Below are 18,165 nucleotides of genomic sequence, written 5' to 3' on the forward strand. Positions count from 1 at the left end.
CGATTCAGATGAAAAAGGATTAATGGACCATGAGCAAAAGATTGCCTTTTAAAATTGATCTTTTCAAAACAGTGCAATGTGGATTTCATAAATATATCTCGTTAACAGGGCAAAATAGATTACACATCAAAAAGAGCAGAAATCAAAATGAGCCAAACCAAGCTTTTTTCTTCTCTCTCACCCTCTAAAGTTTCAACACATCAAAGGACTGCAGAATATACAGTGCATGGGTTTATTTCACAAGGTTGAGCAACAGTAGCCTATGTCAACAATTAATGCAAATTTTAGATACATGCAATATATATACATATGTAGGTCAAGTATGGATTTCCAATTATAATATATATACAGTATATATAATACAAAGCCTGATAGGAAGAATTGCATCCATGCCAGCTAATCTAAAACCGTTAAAGTAAGTAGCATATGCTGTGACGCTTTTTTTTCTCCTGCATTTGGATTCGATACAGAATGGTAAAAGCACAGGCACGTGGAACGGGCCGACGCAAAAAATGTGTTCAGCTCAAGAGAGAGGAGCCAAGCAGGCAGCAGACACCATGGAGGCACTGCCACGCCGAATGACATTTTCAGGGACAATGCACACAATCTACCATTTTGTCAACAAACTCTGATGGCAGCATCCCCCCTCAGTGACAGATGTGCACCCTGGACTATCTTTATCACTCCTCCGCTTGCCTCGTCTCCCATCAATCTGTGTCCTGGAGTAAAGACCTTATCAGTGTGGCTGGTGTCGCTCCAGAAAATGTACTTCACTACTTGCCATCCCTCAGGACCGGCACTCAATAGAAACTTCTGCCAAACGCATATCTCACATCCACCGGCCATGAGAATTATAATACGTCGACAATCACCCCACTGCACTGGAATGAATATGACATGCTCTCCATTTGCAATGCATAGTGGTGCATTATTGCCATGGTGTGTGAGCCCGTACAAATACTATTGTGTCTTGCCTTCTTTTTTTTTTTAAAGGGTGAAAAAAGAAGGTTACACCATTTTCTGTTTCTTTTTTGAGTTTTGTAGAGTTCCATAATATTTCCAAGCATACCTGCCTGGTTGCATGAGAGGAAAGTAGGATGGTATGCAAGGTAGGATGATTATGTGGGACGAGGGATGCAAGTGTGATTGCCTGTCACTGTTTCTCAGTCTAAACAGAATAGATATAGCTGCTATATAGCAGCTACGAGCTATCCACAAATGGCTCAACTAAAATAGCTATCTTTAATTCTGGGCATGCCATGTCATAGTAGGCAAACATTCAGTGAAAACGGGTGAACATTCCATGAAAATAGCAGATATATAAGCTCACAATGTGTGTCACAATGTGATTTTTGACAAAGAGATTTGGTGTAGACTAGGGGAAAAAAGGAGGGGACCAAGTACAGAGCCCTGCGGTAATCAGGTCAATGAAGTACATGGCCTGACCTATTCCTCCCAGAATTCATCATTGGTCTCCCCTTGGTTTGACTTTAAATTCTCAGTAGCTCTTTTCATTCTAATCAATTCTCCCTGTTGTACTGGCGTATCGTACGCACACAGTATCAGTAATAGAACATACAATTTACAACTTGACCCGCCACTTCCAAGCCGGCTGATTGATAATTAATTGGAAGCAGGTGTAGTGAAGTTTATGCAATGTCCCCAATCATTGTCTGTGTATAGGGCACAGGCTGCCCCGTGACAAATATGTTTTGTAAAAATATATAATAATCTACAAAATAACTAGTAATTACAGTTGCCAAATAAATGCAGCGGAGTAAAAGTACAATATTTGGAACCAAGATGTAGTGGAGTAGAAGTAAAAGTATTGGATATTGGAAATACTCAAGAAAGTTTGAAATATACCTCAAAATTGTACTTACGTACAGTAGGCCTACTTAAGAAAATGTACTTAACTTTCCACCACTGCGTATCAGCAGTATGTATATGTATATACAGTATGTATATTTAAAACATACACCGCTAAAACAACTCGCGTAATCTGGAAGTGGCACTTTTTTTTGTGAGTGAATGTATTCAGTGGGTTCCTCTTCCCCCAGCATCAAATCCATAGCTGCCACATTAGCCATGGATTCACTCAGTCTGCTGTCACTGTGGTGCGATGTCCTACCTCTGCCCTGGCATCCAGCACTGCCTGTCCACCACGCATGTACTGAAGGCACACATTCATAGAAAGTATTCCCCAGAAATAATTCAGCACACAGACTCGGGGAAATACAATGTTTGCTCTTATCACGCAAGTTCTCGATCACATACAACTTCAGAATCTGTTTCTCAAAATTAGATTAGTTTGTGAACAGAAAGTGCTAATTTAATCCGGAGAGTGTCAAAATGGACCTGAAATGCTGAGGAGTTTGCAGTGTAGCAATAGTAAAATTATAGTGTACATGTAATATCTGGCAGTCTGCAGTAATTTGCGCTCAATTCCTTATAACAGACATAATGTAATGGCTGCTGGACCTGCCATGATTTTAAAGAAAAAATGTCACAGGTTTATAACCAAAGAAAGACTTTTGTCAACCAATTGTCTATACTTTGCCCAGACTGTGCGCACACAGCAGTGATGCAAGCCACTGCATTTGTTCCTGTTTATGATTCTGCTGTAGGATGGCATGGGGACCCTCCGACTTAACGAAGAAGGCATTCGCCTGGAGGGAATCTCAGAGTTTCTCCTGCCTCTATATATGAAGGAGATCCGTTCCAGAGGGGTAAGTTTCTCAAGTGAGCCTATCCCTTAAACCTATCATTTATGATTAGGCAAAAACACACCGTTTTCAGTTAAAAACACACACTTGTCCTTTCACTGTCACTGAAGCACTTTTTTTTAATCACGTGAAGCCTATTATGGTTATGTAAATGAATAGTTAACATTTGGTGGAAAAGGGGAACATTTGGCGAACTTAGTCAAACATTTGATGTATGATGCGCTGTGAGATCTGCTAACTTTAATTTGCTTGTAAGAGCTACTGTACTACAGTTGGGTGCCACCGATATTGTCCCTTATCATTTGACCCATTTAGGCCCGACCTTAACATTTTAAAAAATCCTTCTAAATCCTCCAGTTTTCTGAAATAAATATTTTCACGATTTTTCAAAAATAGCAGACCTACAAGCTCGTAGCACGCCACTCGCGCTATGAGCTTGTAGATCTGCTATTTTTCAATAGCTAAATTATAACATAATGTTTAAAACACCAAAAGGGGTTCCCGCCCAAAATGGGTTAACTGTCCTTTTGCGCAGATCACGCAAACCTCAGCAAAAAGAAAAGGACAATATCGATGGCCTCCAACTGTACATGTATTTTCACTATTTGATGTACAATTAAGTGCTTAACTGACATATGCATATAGTTTGTTACAATAGACCAGAATACAGGTAGGCATGGCTTCAACGAACAAGCACTGGCACCTCAGTTGAGCTGCGGGTGTTCACCAATGATTTCTCTTTTTTCCCCAGCGGTTAAAAATCCAAAGTAGGTGAGCATCATCACATGTTTGGTAACATTGCACATTATAGGGCAGTATTATGTGTGTCTTAAGTACCAGGTCTTATGACTTAACTTAAGACCTGGAGGCGTGGTCAATGCTGTTTGGCCACTCAGAATAGCCAAATGGCATTGATCACGCCTCCTGGTCTTAAGTTAAGTAATAAGACCTGGTACTTAAGACACGCATAATACTGCCCTATGACTCTTAACAAAACATATTGAATGGATATTTTTATTCATAGGAAAACTGCTTCTCTTTTGTGCCAAACACTGAATAAGAAGTAATCAATCTCTGTGACACATTCTTCTATCTTCTACATTTGTAGCCTTGGGTCCCCCAGGTGGCTATGAAGTATTATAGTGGATAAACCCTCCACCCTCTTCACTGCTGCTATACTTTAATTGTTGTTGTTTAATTAATGGGGCGTTTAGTCAATGAAACTGAGGGTTTCATCATCATCCTTTAAGCAGAGCACTGCTGAACTGTAGGAATTAATACAATTGACTGGAACGTGTGTTTAAAGTTTGATCTTACCGAAGGCATTGACTGTTCCTTGTTGAGGAAGTAACGGTCGATGCATGAACAGCAAAGGCCAACTCCCTGCCTCCCTCTGATGTGAAGTTACTTTGTTGTGTGTAGCCGTGCATTTCTGAATGGTAACTTGCTTAGAAAGATCACTTGCACTCTCTCTCTCTGACTTGGGTGCTGCTCCTATCGTCCCTCATTTCCTGCTGTCCTCCAGCGGTGTACTATCAGGGCCTCCCATCAGCGGGAGATGGGTAATAGGCTGCCTCTCGGCTGCTCAGAGGCCACATACAACCCTACCGGAGATTACAGGCGATTACTGGAGGGACCACAGTCCCCCGCTGGATTTCTAATCAAGCCCACGCGATAAATTCCCCCTACACTCCTTCCCGTCCCCCATCTCTCCCCTTTGATGTTCAGTAGATTAACCAACACTGCTCCAGTGCAAAGTTGGTACAAAATTTCTTCTCCAACACGCACCACACCCGCTCGGGTTCATTCCCTTTTCAGTGATTAGGCATGGTATAGAAAGCAATTTCAAGCACTGGGAGCCTGACTATGTAGATTTGATTTTGTCGATGGAAGCCGTGGCTGGATATAGCGGCCCCGATTTGCCACACCAGATTGAGAAACTAAGTTAGATTGTCCTACTCAGTCTTTAATGTTATGGTTTAAGCTAAACATTTATTTTATTATAACAGTCGGCGGGTGCACTCCGAGAACAGCCCCAGGGCTATCTCATATATAAGGCAAAGCACCTTATTTCCCTCTCCACTGTGTATATTTTACAGAGCTAAAGCATGCTGCAATACCAACTGCAGACAATTTTACTGTGCTGCTTTACAGACAGGCAGAACAAGGGCACCCTTATCTGCTGGCTCCAGAGATATTTGCAGGACAGAAGATCTCCGCAGGACGTTCAATATTCCTCACCTGCATGAGGAAATATGTCAAGTACTGACGGAGCAGGGATTATGGTTATCCAATGAGACGTTGGGAGTTTATTAAATCACTGTATGGACGGTGCTGTTTTCCATTATATCTACTGTACTACCACTGATCAATAAGCCATTATCAGCAAGAGCAGTGGACACAGTGATGCGTTTATGACAGCGTAAGAAATTGAAATGCCAATAAATATGAAGGTGTTTTCTAACAAATCTGATCAAGCAAGACTGCTGTTCAGTGCATATTATATATACACAGCTGTGTGTCAGAAGATGTGCATTTCAAATGTTCCACACGCACAGGAATTTATTGAGTTTGAAACTTGAAATCCAAATCCGAAACGCAAGACATGAATACCTGAGCAGTGTCTCAGTGTTATTCTTATTTAACTTCCCTGCCCCTTTAATTCAATAACATTTTACCTGGCAATTCATTCCTTGTTAATCATCGACAGGGACGGATTAACCCCCATGAGGGACCCTGGGCCGGTAATATTTGCAGTGCCCCCATAGTGCGCGTGCGTGCAACGTTTTCGCGTTTTTCCTTGTTTTTATCATCTTTTGAACCTAAATGTAACAAAATCAACAGCCAATGAATGGCCCCAGGAGCCCTTTTCAGGACGTCAAACCTAGTACCTTACGGTCCAATTTCCCCGAAGGGTCCCTGAGAGCCAAGGGCCCCTGAGAGCCAAGGGCCCCTGAAAGCCAATGGCCCCACTGGCCCAATCCATGATTCATGGATGCCATTTTGGTGGAACTGAGTGATCGCTCATAAAGTCATAATAATATATGTCAGTATAATATTATTGGCATGAGGAACAACATTGGTGGTTAAAGTTAATTGCAAGTTAAGCCTTGCTTAACTTGCAGTATTGTTGTTAAGCCTCCCCCGAGTAATAAAGTATAAAGTGTATTGCAGAAATAGTAAAAATGTTAACCTGAAACAGAGCATCTAAAAGTGGTTTGTAACATTTTTACATTTCACCACTATGATTTATGAAATTTATTTTTTTGAAAACAATGTAATATTGAGAGGCATAGAACAAATGTATTAGACTGTGTTTACTGTATACTCTCTGCCATTCTACCAGCTGTCTGTGGTCTCTTGATTGGCCCATTAGATGGTCTATAAATAGCATCGGAAGCAGGTGTGATTCATTTGAGTTAAATCTCTCCTTCAGCCAGCCAAATCTGCTTGTATAGATTAGAATAACAAAGACCAAGTCCTGCGAATGCACAACTAGGCCTTTAATGATTTAGTGATTTAGTCAGTAATAAGCCTTGTTTCTGAATTGTGACATTTAGATCAAACCATAGCAGAATTTCCCCGTAGTAGAGTAGTTTATGTTAATGAAACACCAGGGTGACTGGTATTAAAAATAACAAATGCTTGTAGACATGTACAAAACTCTCCTGTTTAATCAGTGCCCAGTTGCCCACTGCCCATACCCTAGGTGGGGTTGGCGAAAGGGCCTTTCTGTGTGGAGTTTGCATGTTCTCCCCGTGTTCACTAGCCACTAGGGCAGGGGTTCCCAACCTTTCCATTACCACGGACCGACTGCCAGTACATCAAATGTTTGCGGACTGGCATGACTGGGGGTGGGTTGCGGGTGTGCGTCGCGGTCACACATCATCGTACCAAAACATGGAAGAGTGGCCTCAAGTAGCTTACCCGCTGGTATACTATTACAATTTACAATTTAGGCATTTAGCAGACGCTCTTAATCCAGAGCGATTTACATTAAGCAAGAACAAAAAGCATGGGAATACATCACATATGTAAAATGCATTTATCGCGATTTAAGCTAAGAACGTAACTAGAACATATCTATATAATGACACTATACATATAAACTAGAACTAGAACATATCTATATAATGACACTATACATATATGCTATACTATGCTGTACATATATACTATGAAGTGCTATGACTACATACAATGCACTTATTGTGCTGTCTACATGACATGCTATAAGACTGTTTCAAATGCTATAGAAGTCTAAGAAGTGCTGTCTAAGGGGGTAGGGTAAGTGCTATGGGCCATGATGGAGTCTGAAATGGTGGGTTTTCAGACTACGGCGGAAGATCGGGAGTGATGCTGCAGTTCTGATTGCAACAGGAAGTGCATTCCACAGTTTTGGGGCCAGAAGGGAGAAGAGTTTGGGACGTGTGGAGCGTAATTGTCCCATATCACATTCACAAAATTTCACAACATATTGTTATCATTGTAAACTTGGGATTCCCTTCTCATGTACCGTACCAGTGGGACATGTCCTGCGTACCAGTGAGACATGTCCCACGTACCAGCACAGGTACACACAGGCACGTGCAGAGAGTGTTAGAGAGGCAGGGGCTGAAATCCCATAAGAGGCCACTTTTGGCCCAAAATAGCAAAAATAGCAGATCTACAAGCTCACAACGCTTTGTATATCAGCTATTTTCGGGGCGCAACCCAGCACTCTTTATCTACTGGAGATGCGGTGTACGACATAGATTTCGAAACAAGTTAGTTCAATGCAAAATGCTGCGTTCAAGTTCAGGAGATTTCGGGGAATAAAAATCTCCAGAATGCTGCCTTCCGGTATGGCATGTTAAGGAGAGGAGGGCGTTTGCATTTCTTTCACCATAGTAAATGCTGTATTCGTGGTCTGGAGAGCTAGGGCAGTTGTTTTTTTCAGAAGGGCAGGGGCTGAAGCCCCCTTTGATATCTATGTGTGCATGTCCCTGGGTACACGTACTGTTATGGCAATCTGTGGGACACATGCTCAGGAAGACATAATAATGAGGCAACACAAGGATTCATAGTTTGGAAGTATTAGAGATTTACTCGAGTAAGGAGTCAGGAACTTACATGACCAATTCAATGCAACGGTAAACCCAGTCTGACTCAAAAAGCTAACATAGGCTCACAGCCTTTATAGTTTCACTCCCACAAGAGACAACCCCCACATAGCCCTAAGGAATTTGGGACAGTAACAAAGTAACCAAAACAGCACCACAGGGGTGTCACAGATAAGATAACATCAGAGTGCAATAAAGGGGTATTATTATATGTTTGCAGTCTAAATTTCTATGACATTACCCCACTTTTAAACATTTAAAAACCCCTAAACACCACTTATCAGTACATCGCAGATGTAGGCAAAAAACCTGGAACCCAATGGGTTAGACAAACAGGGAAAATTCCTACATGGCCCTCATCATAGAGCGACCGCACACAAGGCCTACGATACACAGTGGTACAATAGTTTCAAACAAAACAAGGCAAAGCCAAATTAAACATGAAAGGCAAAACGTTGTAGCCCTCAGACCAAAAAACATCTCAGCATCAGAAAATGTCCGTCCAGAACTGTCCACTTGCAGGTGCCATGTGGTCAACACCGCACAGAGCAATCCAAACCGGAAGTAGCTCTTTCACAGAGCTCAAAGCACCAATGTGCATTACATCCACAAGCCCCAGACATGTCGTGAGCTTGCAGATCGGCCATTTGACAGAACTGCACACGTCACAGCCTTCCAAAAGACCAGAAATTGTCACCGCACAGGTGATGCAACATCATTCAGAAACGGCTCCTGAGCACATGATCGCAGGATTCAGAGTCCAGAGTGCGAACAGCACTTGATCCCCCATAGGGACATCAGCGTACATCATCATATATCTGAAAAATAAAAGAAAACCAGTGTGAGTAACCCAACAATTTACAAACAAAATATATGTCATTAACCAAACTAAACGGAGCCGGGCATAAGTTAACAGGCATTTCCCTTGAGATGGGCCCGGCCTTTCTAACCATGGGTTCTGTTCCGCAGGAGCAGTCACAGAAAAATAACTCTTCTATTGGTCCATCTTGGCAATGCCTAAGCTGGATCTGGAATTTAACATGTATTAACCAACCGTATTCATACTAGGATTTCCAGAAACTACAGGTACAAGAGTAGGCATAACAAGCAAGCTTTGGCTTCAGCCTACACCTTCTCAGTTATCATGTAACACAACTGTCTTTTAAACACGGAAATGTAAGTACCAAAATTAACTATTCATTCATAAACCAGTCTACATACTATCATTCATTCAACCCGACTCCGCATCTAAGTGGACCTTAGTTAGTTGACTTAGTTGACAACTTTTCATAATACATATTCCATATCATCCCCAAACGATACTTAGCCATGTCATCAGATCCACTTCATCATTCGTCATGTTATTCCAACACGACTCTTCTCATTATTATGGAGCTGAAAGAAAAACTACAACACCATTGAAAAACCCTACTCTACCTGGATCACATTTCCTTCGCTATGTCATTTAGAACATCCTCCTATGCTCAATTATTCCACCAGGAAACATCAAGTTGTTGCATATCTTACTTACGTAATACTCACAGATTCGACTTCCAAATCCAATGACTTCTGCAAACACAGCAAGATATTCGGCGCACATGCACACAATTTCAATTTCCGTCAGGGATTAGTCAATTTCGTTAGTAACACCATTAATTTCGTTAGTAACATCATGCCACAAAACATGAGAGAAATCAATCTCATGTCACATCAATCTGGATCGCCTCCACATGAACCTAAGAAAACTTGGATCAGAATATTCATACAGGAAACATAACAATTTTAGTACACTCTTACATACTTTTGTTTGTTTCAAGGCGTCCCTCGAAAACAAACTCCTTTATCACACGTATATGAATAATGTTTACAGTGAAACACATACCTTGTCCTATTTTTAAATACACCATATACTTCTATTTCTCATATGATACTCCACCTTGGGGTGTCCAAAAAATAGATCACAATATGACCTATTTTGTCAATGGGTTCTTCTCTTCCTGCCCAAATCCTTATTCAGCTCATACCTGCTCTTACTACTGTAGCCTACTTATTAATGTATCCTTCTACTGATATGTTCGCACTATTGGTGAGATGCGAAAATACTTTCCGCTGTACTTTGCTTGTACTGTACACTGACAATCCGTTGAATCTCATCTCATCTCATCTGTGACACACATTCAATTTATCAATTCAAATTCACCGGTCTTGAAGACAAGAGTATAGCACAATGTAGCGTCAACCAAACTGTCATGCATCATTACAAATACTACTCAAATCAATTGTTATTTAACAAAACTATGCCTGCAGTATACTGTACTTGCATCCTAAGTAATTCTCTAAACAATATAATGTAGAGATTGACTGATTTTACACCGTTTCAACTTCTAAGATTTTACCTTGATCATGACCTTCATGACTACAGGACATTCTTTAAGAATTATTCTATCTTAACTGTCCTTCTTATTTGAGTGAGCGTAATTACTGCACACACATGCTGAAGTGATTCAATGATCTATCTCACTTATCTAGTACTATAGGCCTACTATTGAACTCCACCAATTTATTAGTATTGTAGTATCTGACCCGAGCAGCTGATCATAGTATGCCTTTACTATTCTGAGGTAAATATAATGAGATATCCTCTTTGCTCTGCACTAAACTTCTGTGTACAGAAGGACAAGGGGGTTTTTGTTGTGGCTTGCCCATGTTGTAAAGTCATAAACATTCAAATAGCACTAGGCCAGCTGTTTTCCTTAGCTTTGTCAAGATAAGGTCAAGATAAGATCAGATCCTGGGGCACAAGTCAAAACCCATTTTGAGGTTTACCAGACCCACCACCCATTTCTTTACATCAACCCCTCCTTACTATTTTAGTATCAATGTTTAACCACTGTTTGACCAAATACAATTCAGTACTTTGTCAGCAGCAAAAATGCACTGCCTGTGGTCCATCATTATTCCCTGTCTTCCTAGGACGTAATAGACTAATATTTCCCTACGATGACTATCTGATAACAATGTGTTACCCATCAATATAATTCCTATTTTTAGTAAGCCCAGGCTACTACTAAAGCTTGATCACAATCTGATCATGTAAACAGGTTACATCAGTACAGTATGTCTTAAATTTAACTCATACAGCCAATACATCAATAACAGCCATGTAATCAATAGACCTTTTTGCTAAAACCACTCATAATGTCGGCACCACTAATTCAAATATTTAACTTTTATTTTCACTATACCTTGGTCTGAATTTTTAGCCGAATGAAGCCTCTTGGCAGCACTTAAACGTCTATCTCCAGAAGGGGGTTTTATTATCTCTGCTATTGACCATATGTCACAGGAACTTAGATAAGTGCCCTGAAACAGCTGGAAATCCCTTTGTTTACTGATAAGATCATTTTACGTCCTGCATGGGACACAAAAAGTCAAACTCTGTTTTTAAGAGTTTGCCAGTTGTCAGTGAGATCACAGTATTTATCACTACTATATTTTAGTAAATACAACCTATTTTTGTTTTATAGCAGCCATAGTTTATAGCAGCCATAAGTGGAACAAATGCAACTCTGTAGCTACTCACTATCATTCGATCCCAATGTACACCTGTCAGCTTCACCTCACCCCTCCACCATACAGTAACTGCAGAGAGAAACACAATCAGCCACAAAAATAGCACAGCTTTTTCCGCATTCAGTTGTCACCAACGCGTACTCCTTCATGTCGGGATTCCGATTCAAGAATCTTTGTTTCCTTCAGATTCCGATCGTATCATTGTCCAGTGATCCCCCATCACTGTGTGCCATAATGTTCCATCTCAATGTCAGTGCATCAATGTCCAATGCTAGTGACCAATGTCCAATGTTCAGTTCGTTCTCTTCTCAACCCTGACACAGAGTTGCCCCCTCATACTGGAAAAAACAAAACCAGTAGTTTGGACCCGTCCATGTGGTATCCTCTTTCCAACGGAACAGGATGAGGTGTTGTCGACAGCCGTACATTTATTTTTGCATAATATTGCAATCCACTGTACACTAAAGTTTGCAATTATAGCTGCTATATTCTATTCCATATTTAACTTTTGGGTTCCTGTCCTTCAAATAATGTCATCAAATCAATCACCGTCACAAGCTATCAGCATGTGGGCATACTCATTTTATTTTATGCCTTATTTGGACTTTCAAATTACAAATCTGTATATACTTTAAGACATAGGCCTACTGTAGATTACACTTTAAGACATACTGTAGATTACAACCCAACACAAACCGGGTATACTTATGACTTACACTACATTTTTCACTAAGACCTAAGTCCTTAAATAGAACACCAGCTGGTTCTCCCTATACTGACAACAAAACACTACCCCCAGGCGTTTCGCGAACCACCTGGGGTAAAAGACTTCACATTCTTTGCCTTTTCTGCTTTTACAAGCCGACGGCTTGGAGCATTGATTGCATACACTGCTCTGTAATATTTTCGGCCTATTCGGTGTTCCTATATCCTAATCTTACCTATCCATTCTGTTTTACCTTAAACATTTTAACATTACCATACTGTTTGGCATTTTTTCTTTTCTCCAATCTGTCTACAATTAAAACAACGTGCTTATAATAACTAGGTCCGCGCGCACGCAGTAGATCTGTCATTTAAAAAAAACTTTCTTTCAGTCTCAAGTAATCTTTATCTCAATCTCACTCCACTAACTGTCACACTGTCCAATTTACTATTGAGCAGACGCTCTTAATTCAGAGCGATTTACAACATGAATATCCAGGGGCATACTTATACATCAAGCTGCGTATATTACAGAAAACAGGCGATAGCCTCCTATACTGTATGGTGCATGGCTTAGCAAGGCTCACTTCTCTAGGAACTAAAGAGCCACTTAATTTTAAACACTTAAACTAACTTTTAATATCAATCAGGGCATGGCCTGCCTGGGGAATTTAGATTAAATTCTTTCTACATTTTAAATTTCACGACAACTCCCCTTGAAGGGAACCGTACAGCCCTCAGGGGCTAGCTACCATGCCATGTTACGGATAAATAAGTCTATACTAGACAGTCACTTGATCAAAATGAAGTGATAACTAGTAAACCAGTCATCGATGCTACTCTTTCATCCAGGCTACTATTAGCCCCACACTCAGAATAACTGAGTGAGGTAATAGACTAAAACTATTTTGACTACCATTTTCACCTTGACTACTCTAGCCCACATTTCGACACAGAAACTGTACATAATGCACCTAAATATCTTCTCCAGGCCCTAAAACTGTTCTTCACAAGTTTGAGCATTTTCACTCATACACATGTGTACACTCACGCTTTCAAACAGTATACATTGAGACATATGTACTCCATACACATACTGTATTCACTTCCTTATTTTTATCCCTATTTGGAACTATTTCCATTTTCTCGTCTCGAGAATCATATGACATCATATGATTTAAAACGTATTACTTTACCTTAATATATCTCTATATCAATTCTCATATCTTCATTTTCATTCTAGGCTGTTAACTATTTAACATCCCTTTTTCACAATTTCCTCTCACACTCCTTTTCTGTCTCTCACACACTCACATACAGCAGACCACTCCATTCAACACTCAATCAGTTTTCATGACAGACCATTCACATTCATTTTCAAATGATATATCCATACATAGCTCTTCACAATTGTTTTATGCTTCTGTTAGCAAAGGTACCCTAGTATAAGGCGAGGATCAACCTCCCTTCTCAGTAGCTACGAAGTTAGGCAAGACAACTTGTCTCCCTTTTAGGCCATACATTTAACACTCACAGACAATACACACACACACACACACACACTGGCTAGCCAATTTTTTTGTTGCTTCATAAAACAACAGGATACCCCAGGCAGGATCAAGTCCCCCTTTTTAGACAGCAGGCAACGTAATGAGTGATTTATTGAATAGACTATTCTTTTTTCCAAATGTACACTGGTACCATTTGTCAGACCTCCTTGTCTAACCATCTTGAGTCATTCAACCAACCAAACACTGTTCCTCCGTCTCTCATGGCATGCACATGAAAGGCAAAACTTTCGTTTCCCTCTTTTAAATAGGCCATCAAAAAATGCCTATCGTGATCACAACCAAATTTCATCACTAATACCTTAAAACCCTGAATAAAAGCAATACCTCATTTTCTGAACATCCAAACAGACACCCATATAGGCTACTCACTTGCGCGCGTCGTCGGCCCAGCCCGAAAGAATGAACTTACTCACCAAGCCGACGACCGCCAAGTCCAGCATACCGCACACCGTCTCGGTGGAAACCTCCAAAATGTTATGGCAATCTGTGGGACACATGCTCAGGAAGACATAATAATGAGGCAACACAAGGATTCATAGTTTGGAAGTATTAGAGATTTACTCGAGTAAGGAGTCAGGAACTTACATGACCAATTCAATGCAACGGTAAACCCAGTCTGACTCAAAAAGCTAACATAGGCTCACAGCCTTTATAGTTTCACTCCCACAAGAGACAACCCCCACATAGCCCTAAGGAATTTGGGACAGTAACAAAGTAACCAAAACAGCACCACAGGGGTGTCACAGATAAGATAACATCAGAGTGCAATAAAGGGGTATTATTATATGTTTGCAGTCTAAATTTCTATGACAGTACCAGTGGTTGGAAACGTCTGCACTAGGGATGGTACCCTCACAAAAAACATACGGTAATCCTGGTCTCTGTACTGCCTCCCCCCGCCCCTGGTCAGCCGCTCCTTCCATGCGCTAAATCCTACCGGGGAAACTCCCCCTATCAGGTGATAAGAAGCGGCCTGCTAACTCCTCAAAGAAGCATGAGCTCAGTTCGGGGCTCTCCCCAGGTTGGCAGCAGGAGAGTGGCGCCCAGGATTACAGTTTAGGTAATTGGCACCGAGTGAAAAATGGGTTACAAAATCGTGGAAAAACGAAACAAAAGATTCAAAATGTTTAATTTACAATTGAAAGGTTTATAATTGCATTCGCTATTGCAAAGTAAAATATATTTTCACTGAATGTGATATTTAGTGAGCTCTGTGTTTGCAGTTCATATAAACAAGGTTCAACTGAAGATAATTCAGCCTTAAAACGTATGTGCAAGTATGGTTTGGATCATGAGGTGTGACAGCTAAATCCTGAGTGGCATCCTCTTGCGATCCTTAAGAAGTCTGCCTTCGTGCACACACTTTCGCAGAAAGATAGGAGCAGCTTACAAGTTGGCCTTCTTTTAAAAAAGACTTTGTGGAAATGGTCTGCTGTGCTCTTGCCTTTGACTATGATGTTGCTCATTGCATGCAGGGCAGCGCGCGTTGGCTTCCCTCAGCCATAGTAATTTTTCAGCCTGACGGGGCCCTCTGCAGCTAGAACACGCTCCATTTATGTGCACTGGCTTTGATCTGCACTTGACCTTAACTGTTGAGGGGCTGCTGCGATCGGACTCTCAGCTTTGGCCCTGCAGGACACTGTTTTAGACCTGTACACCCTTTAAAGCGATAACTCAAATAAAAAGTTGAAATTCTATCACACCACAGCAACTTTCTGAAGGAGTTCTGTTCATAATGCACATTTATATATGGAGCCAACAAGCAGGGAATAAGAATGAACAGTGTGACCTCCACAAAGTTGAATGAACTTGGCTCTTAATCTGCAGTAAGTACGTTTTATATAGGCCTTTTTAAAACACACTGTTTCAAAGTGCTTCACACAACAGAACATTTGAATACAAGTAGTCTAAAGAAACCGATGAAAAAGAACATCTAAACCGCCAAACAGTTAAGAACATCTAAAACAACAATCACAGTTCTCCTAGCCAAGCTATTAGGGACTTTAAGCAACGACGGCTACGGCAGTCGGCTCCGGCAAGCAGAAATGGATCAGTGCACGATACATAAACCTGCTTGCCGTCGCAGCCCTTTCTACTACGGCAGAACCCACACTTACACGTAGTGTCTACAACGCCATGTCATAACCATGTTTATTGAAATTATAGCTGTCAAACATTTACACCGATTGCTCCTCTCTTATGCTGTGTAATGTGTTGACATGCTCTGAATGAAGAAATAACACTAATACCATGTCACATTAACCATGTTTATTAAAATGGTTTTAGAATAACACAGATTGCTCCAGCACATTCCTCTTTCCACTGCTGATCATGTCCAGTGCATGTAAGAATTAAGCAATATCGGCAAGTTAGCTGACGCGCGACGGGGTATTTGTTTGACACACGCTGCATAGACGCGTCACCATGGGAACCAATGTCGCCGACGGCTGTTTGCTTAACGATTTTGACAGCTACGGCGATGGCGTCATAGCTGCCGTACTTCCGCCTAGCGGAGCCGTCGAACACCAAACACTCTTCTTGATACCTAAAATGGAACATCTGGCCACCTCACTTCATGTACTTTTATAGCTGTTCCTGGTACCTCACTTCCTGGAACTAATGCTAACATGCCCTTGTCAATGGAAAATGAATGACCATGTTCAACTATACAAAACAAAACATTTCTTCCCATACACTACATTTCAGGGTAAAAAGTTCATCCATACTGAGGAAGGCTGGATCGCTGAAACGTCTGTCAACTCATTTGTGATGTAGAAAATAAAAAATACTTCACTCTTGCCACTGTGTGCGACCCAATACCTTTTTTATGATGTTGATCTAAAAACGGATAGCACACCAGAAGACAGCGCGGCGGTTAGTTATTTGGGGTTAAATATTCAACCGTATTATATTCTGACCAATATATTCCCTTATTAATATCAACCAGTTTATGTCATTTTTTATTTTCTTTCAATACTCATACCAGGACAGGAAATACATTTCTTCACACATTTATGTGGCAGTGTCACAGCAGTCTTCTCTTGGATGCAATGTAACATTAATGGGAGGCAACAGGCTTTAATCGGACAACCAACGAAATAGTGGCTTTTGCGTAACAGACCTATTTATTATCTAATATCTATCTAATAATAGATTGGTGGTGCTGGGCCTGGGCCATGGCTGCAGTGCCTTCAACAGCACATATTCACACACTATTATTTGCTGTTCACCTCACCACAAAGCTAGCACTGGGATTTGGGTCATTGGTTATCAAAGATCATTTAGATTTGTTAACACAAATCTTCTCTTCTGGGGGTGCCTGGAACAAAACATTTTCAGATGGGGGTCTGCGTTCAATTATATATCAAGTTGGGCGTATTTGTCACGAAAAGGTTTGAGAACTACTGATTTTAAGGACCTTCACCTTCACCATGGCTAATGAGGGAGCAGCTGCATCATTCAGAACTTGTGGATTCGAAACAGTGACAATTTGTTAAATGGATGGAAATATCACAAGATAGATTATGTACACTATGTTTTTCCTCATTCTCTCTCCTTCACCATGTTTCCCCTAGGACAGCCCATTGGTCTTGCGCTCAGAAAAGAATGTAACAGTGAATGCTCGAAACAGCCAGGGCCAGCTCACTGGCCAACTTACAGTGGGTGAGTTCCCAACATTCACATTTATCAAATCAATGCTCGAAACAGCCAGGGCCAGCTCACTGGCCAACTTACAGTGGGTGAGTTCCCAACATTCACATTTATCAAATCATTTGATTGTCTGTATATGACAATGTAATTCCAATGTGAGTTTCATCACTTAAAAAAAATAAAAAACACCTTTCACCAAGTATCTTGCTATAAAACAGTTGTACTTTTTGCAGTCTTGTAGCTGAAGGTGGGTATAGAAACTATAAAATAACAGTTTAAATTCAACTGGATCCTCTTTAATAGCATTATAGCATGATTAACTTTCTTAAAATGAGTGCAGGTACACATTTTAGTATATTTTGTCCTATTGTAAATTGCCTGATTGGTCCTGTCTTATTAATGACTTAAATCAAGATAAGAGCAACTATTTATCTTTGAGTCATTGTGAATTGCTATTCTCTCCGCATGACAAGATGCTGGGTAGTTTTTCCTAACATTAACCTTTGGAAGCATTATCAAAAGGGCAATGGAACTTCTTATCATCAAGTTGAGCCATCAGTCAGTTCAAATTACAAGTAATTTACATGATAAATGACCACTGGAAAGCAAATGACCAACTTATTAACATTAGGCTAATAGCTATTGATTTTAGCCAGCATACGTTGAGAATTGATGGTTATTCAACAAGACTTGTGATATGACACTCTTTGGTCACGCTTGACCTCCCCTTGAAAATTAGTTCCTGATTAGGCAGAAGCTGCATTGTGGATGAAATGAAACATGGTGAGAATAATTAAGCTTCTCAGTGGCTCCTCTGAGGAGTAGACAAAAGCCTGT

General features: G+C 40.7%; 1 protein-coding gene across 1 annotated transcript in view; it reads left to right on the top strand.

Annotated features, from left to right (window-relative positions):
• Positions 1-18,165, top strand: part of LOC306913629 (zeta-sarcoglycan-like) — a gene marked incomplete at its 5' end in the record, with an annotated part of 52,586 nt that overhangs the window by 16,141 nt on the left and 18,280 nt on the right. Inside the window, 2 exons of the mRNA XM_079490421.1 lie at positions 2,628-2,729; positions 17,253-17,340. Of these exons, the coding sequence (XP_079346547.1) occupies positions 2,628-2,729; positions 17,253-17,340 (190 nt within the window). The remainder of the gene's footprint in view (positions 1-2,627; positions 2,730-17,252; positions 17,341-18,165) is intronic.

Source organism: Electrona antarctica (assembly GCF_951216825.1).
Source record: "Electrona antarctica genome assembly, chromosome: 21".
Lineage (NCBI taxonomy): Eukaryota > Metazoa > Chordata > Actinopteri > Myctophiformes > Myctophidae > Electrona > Electrona antarctica.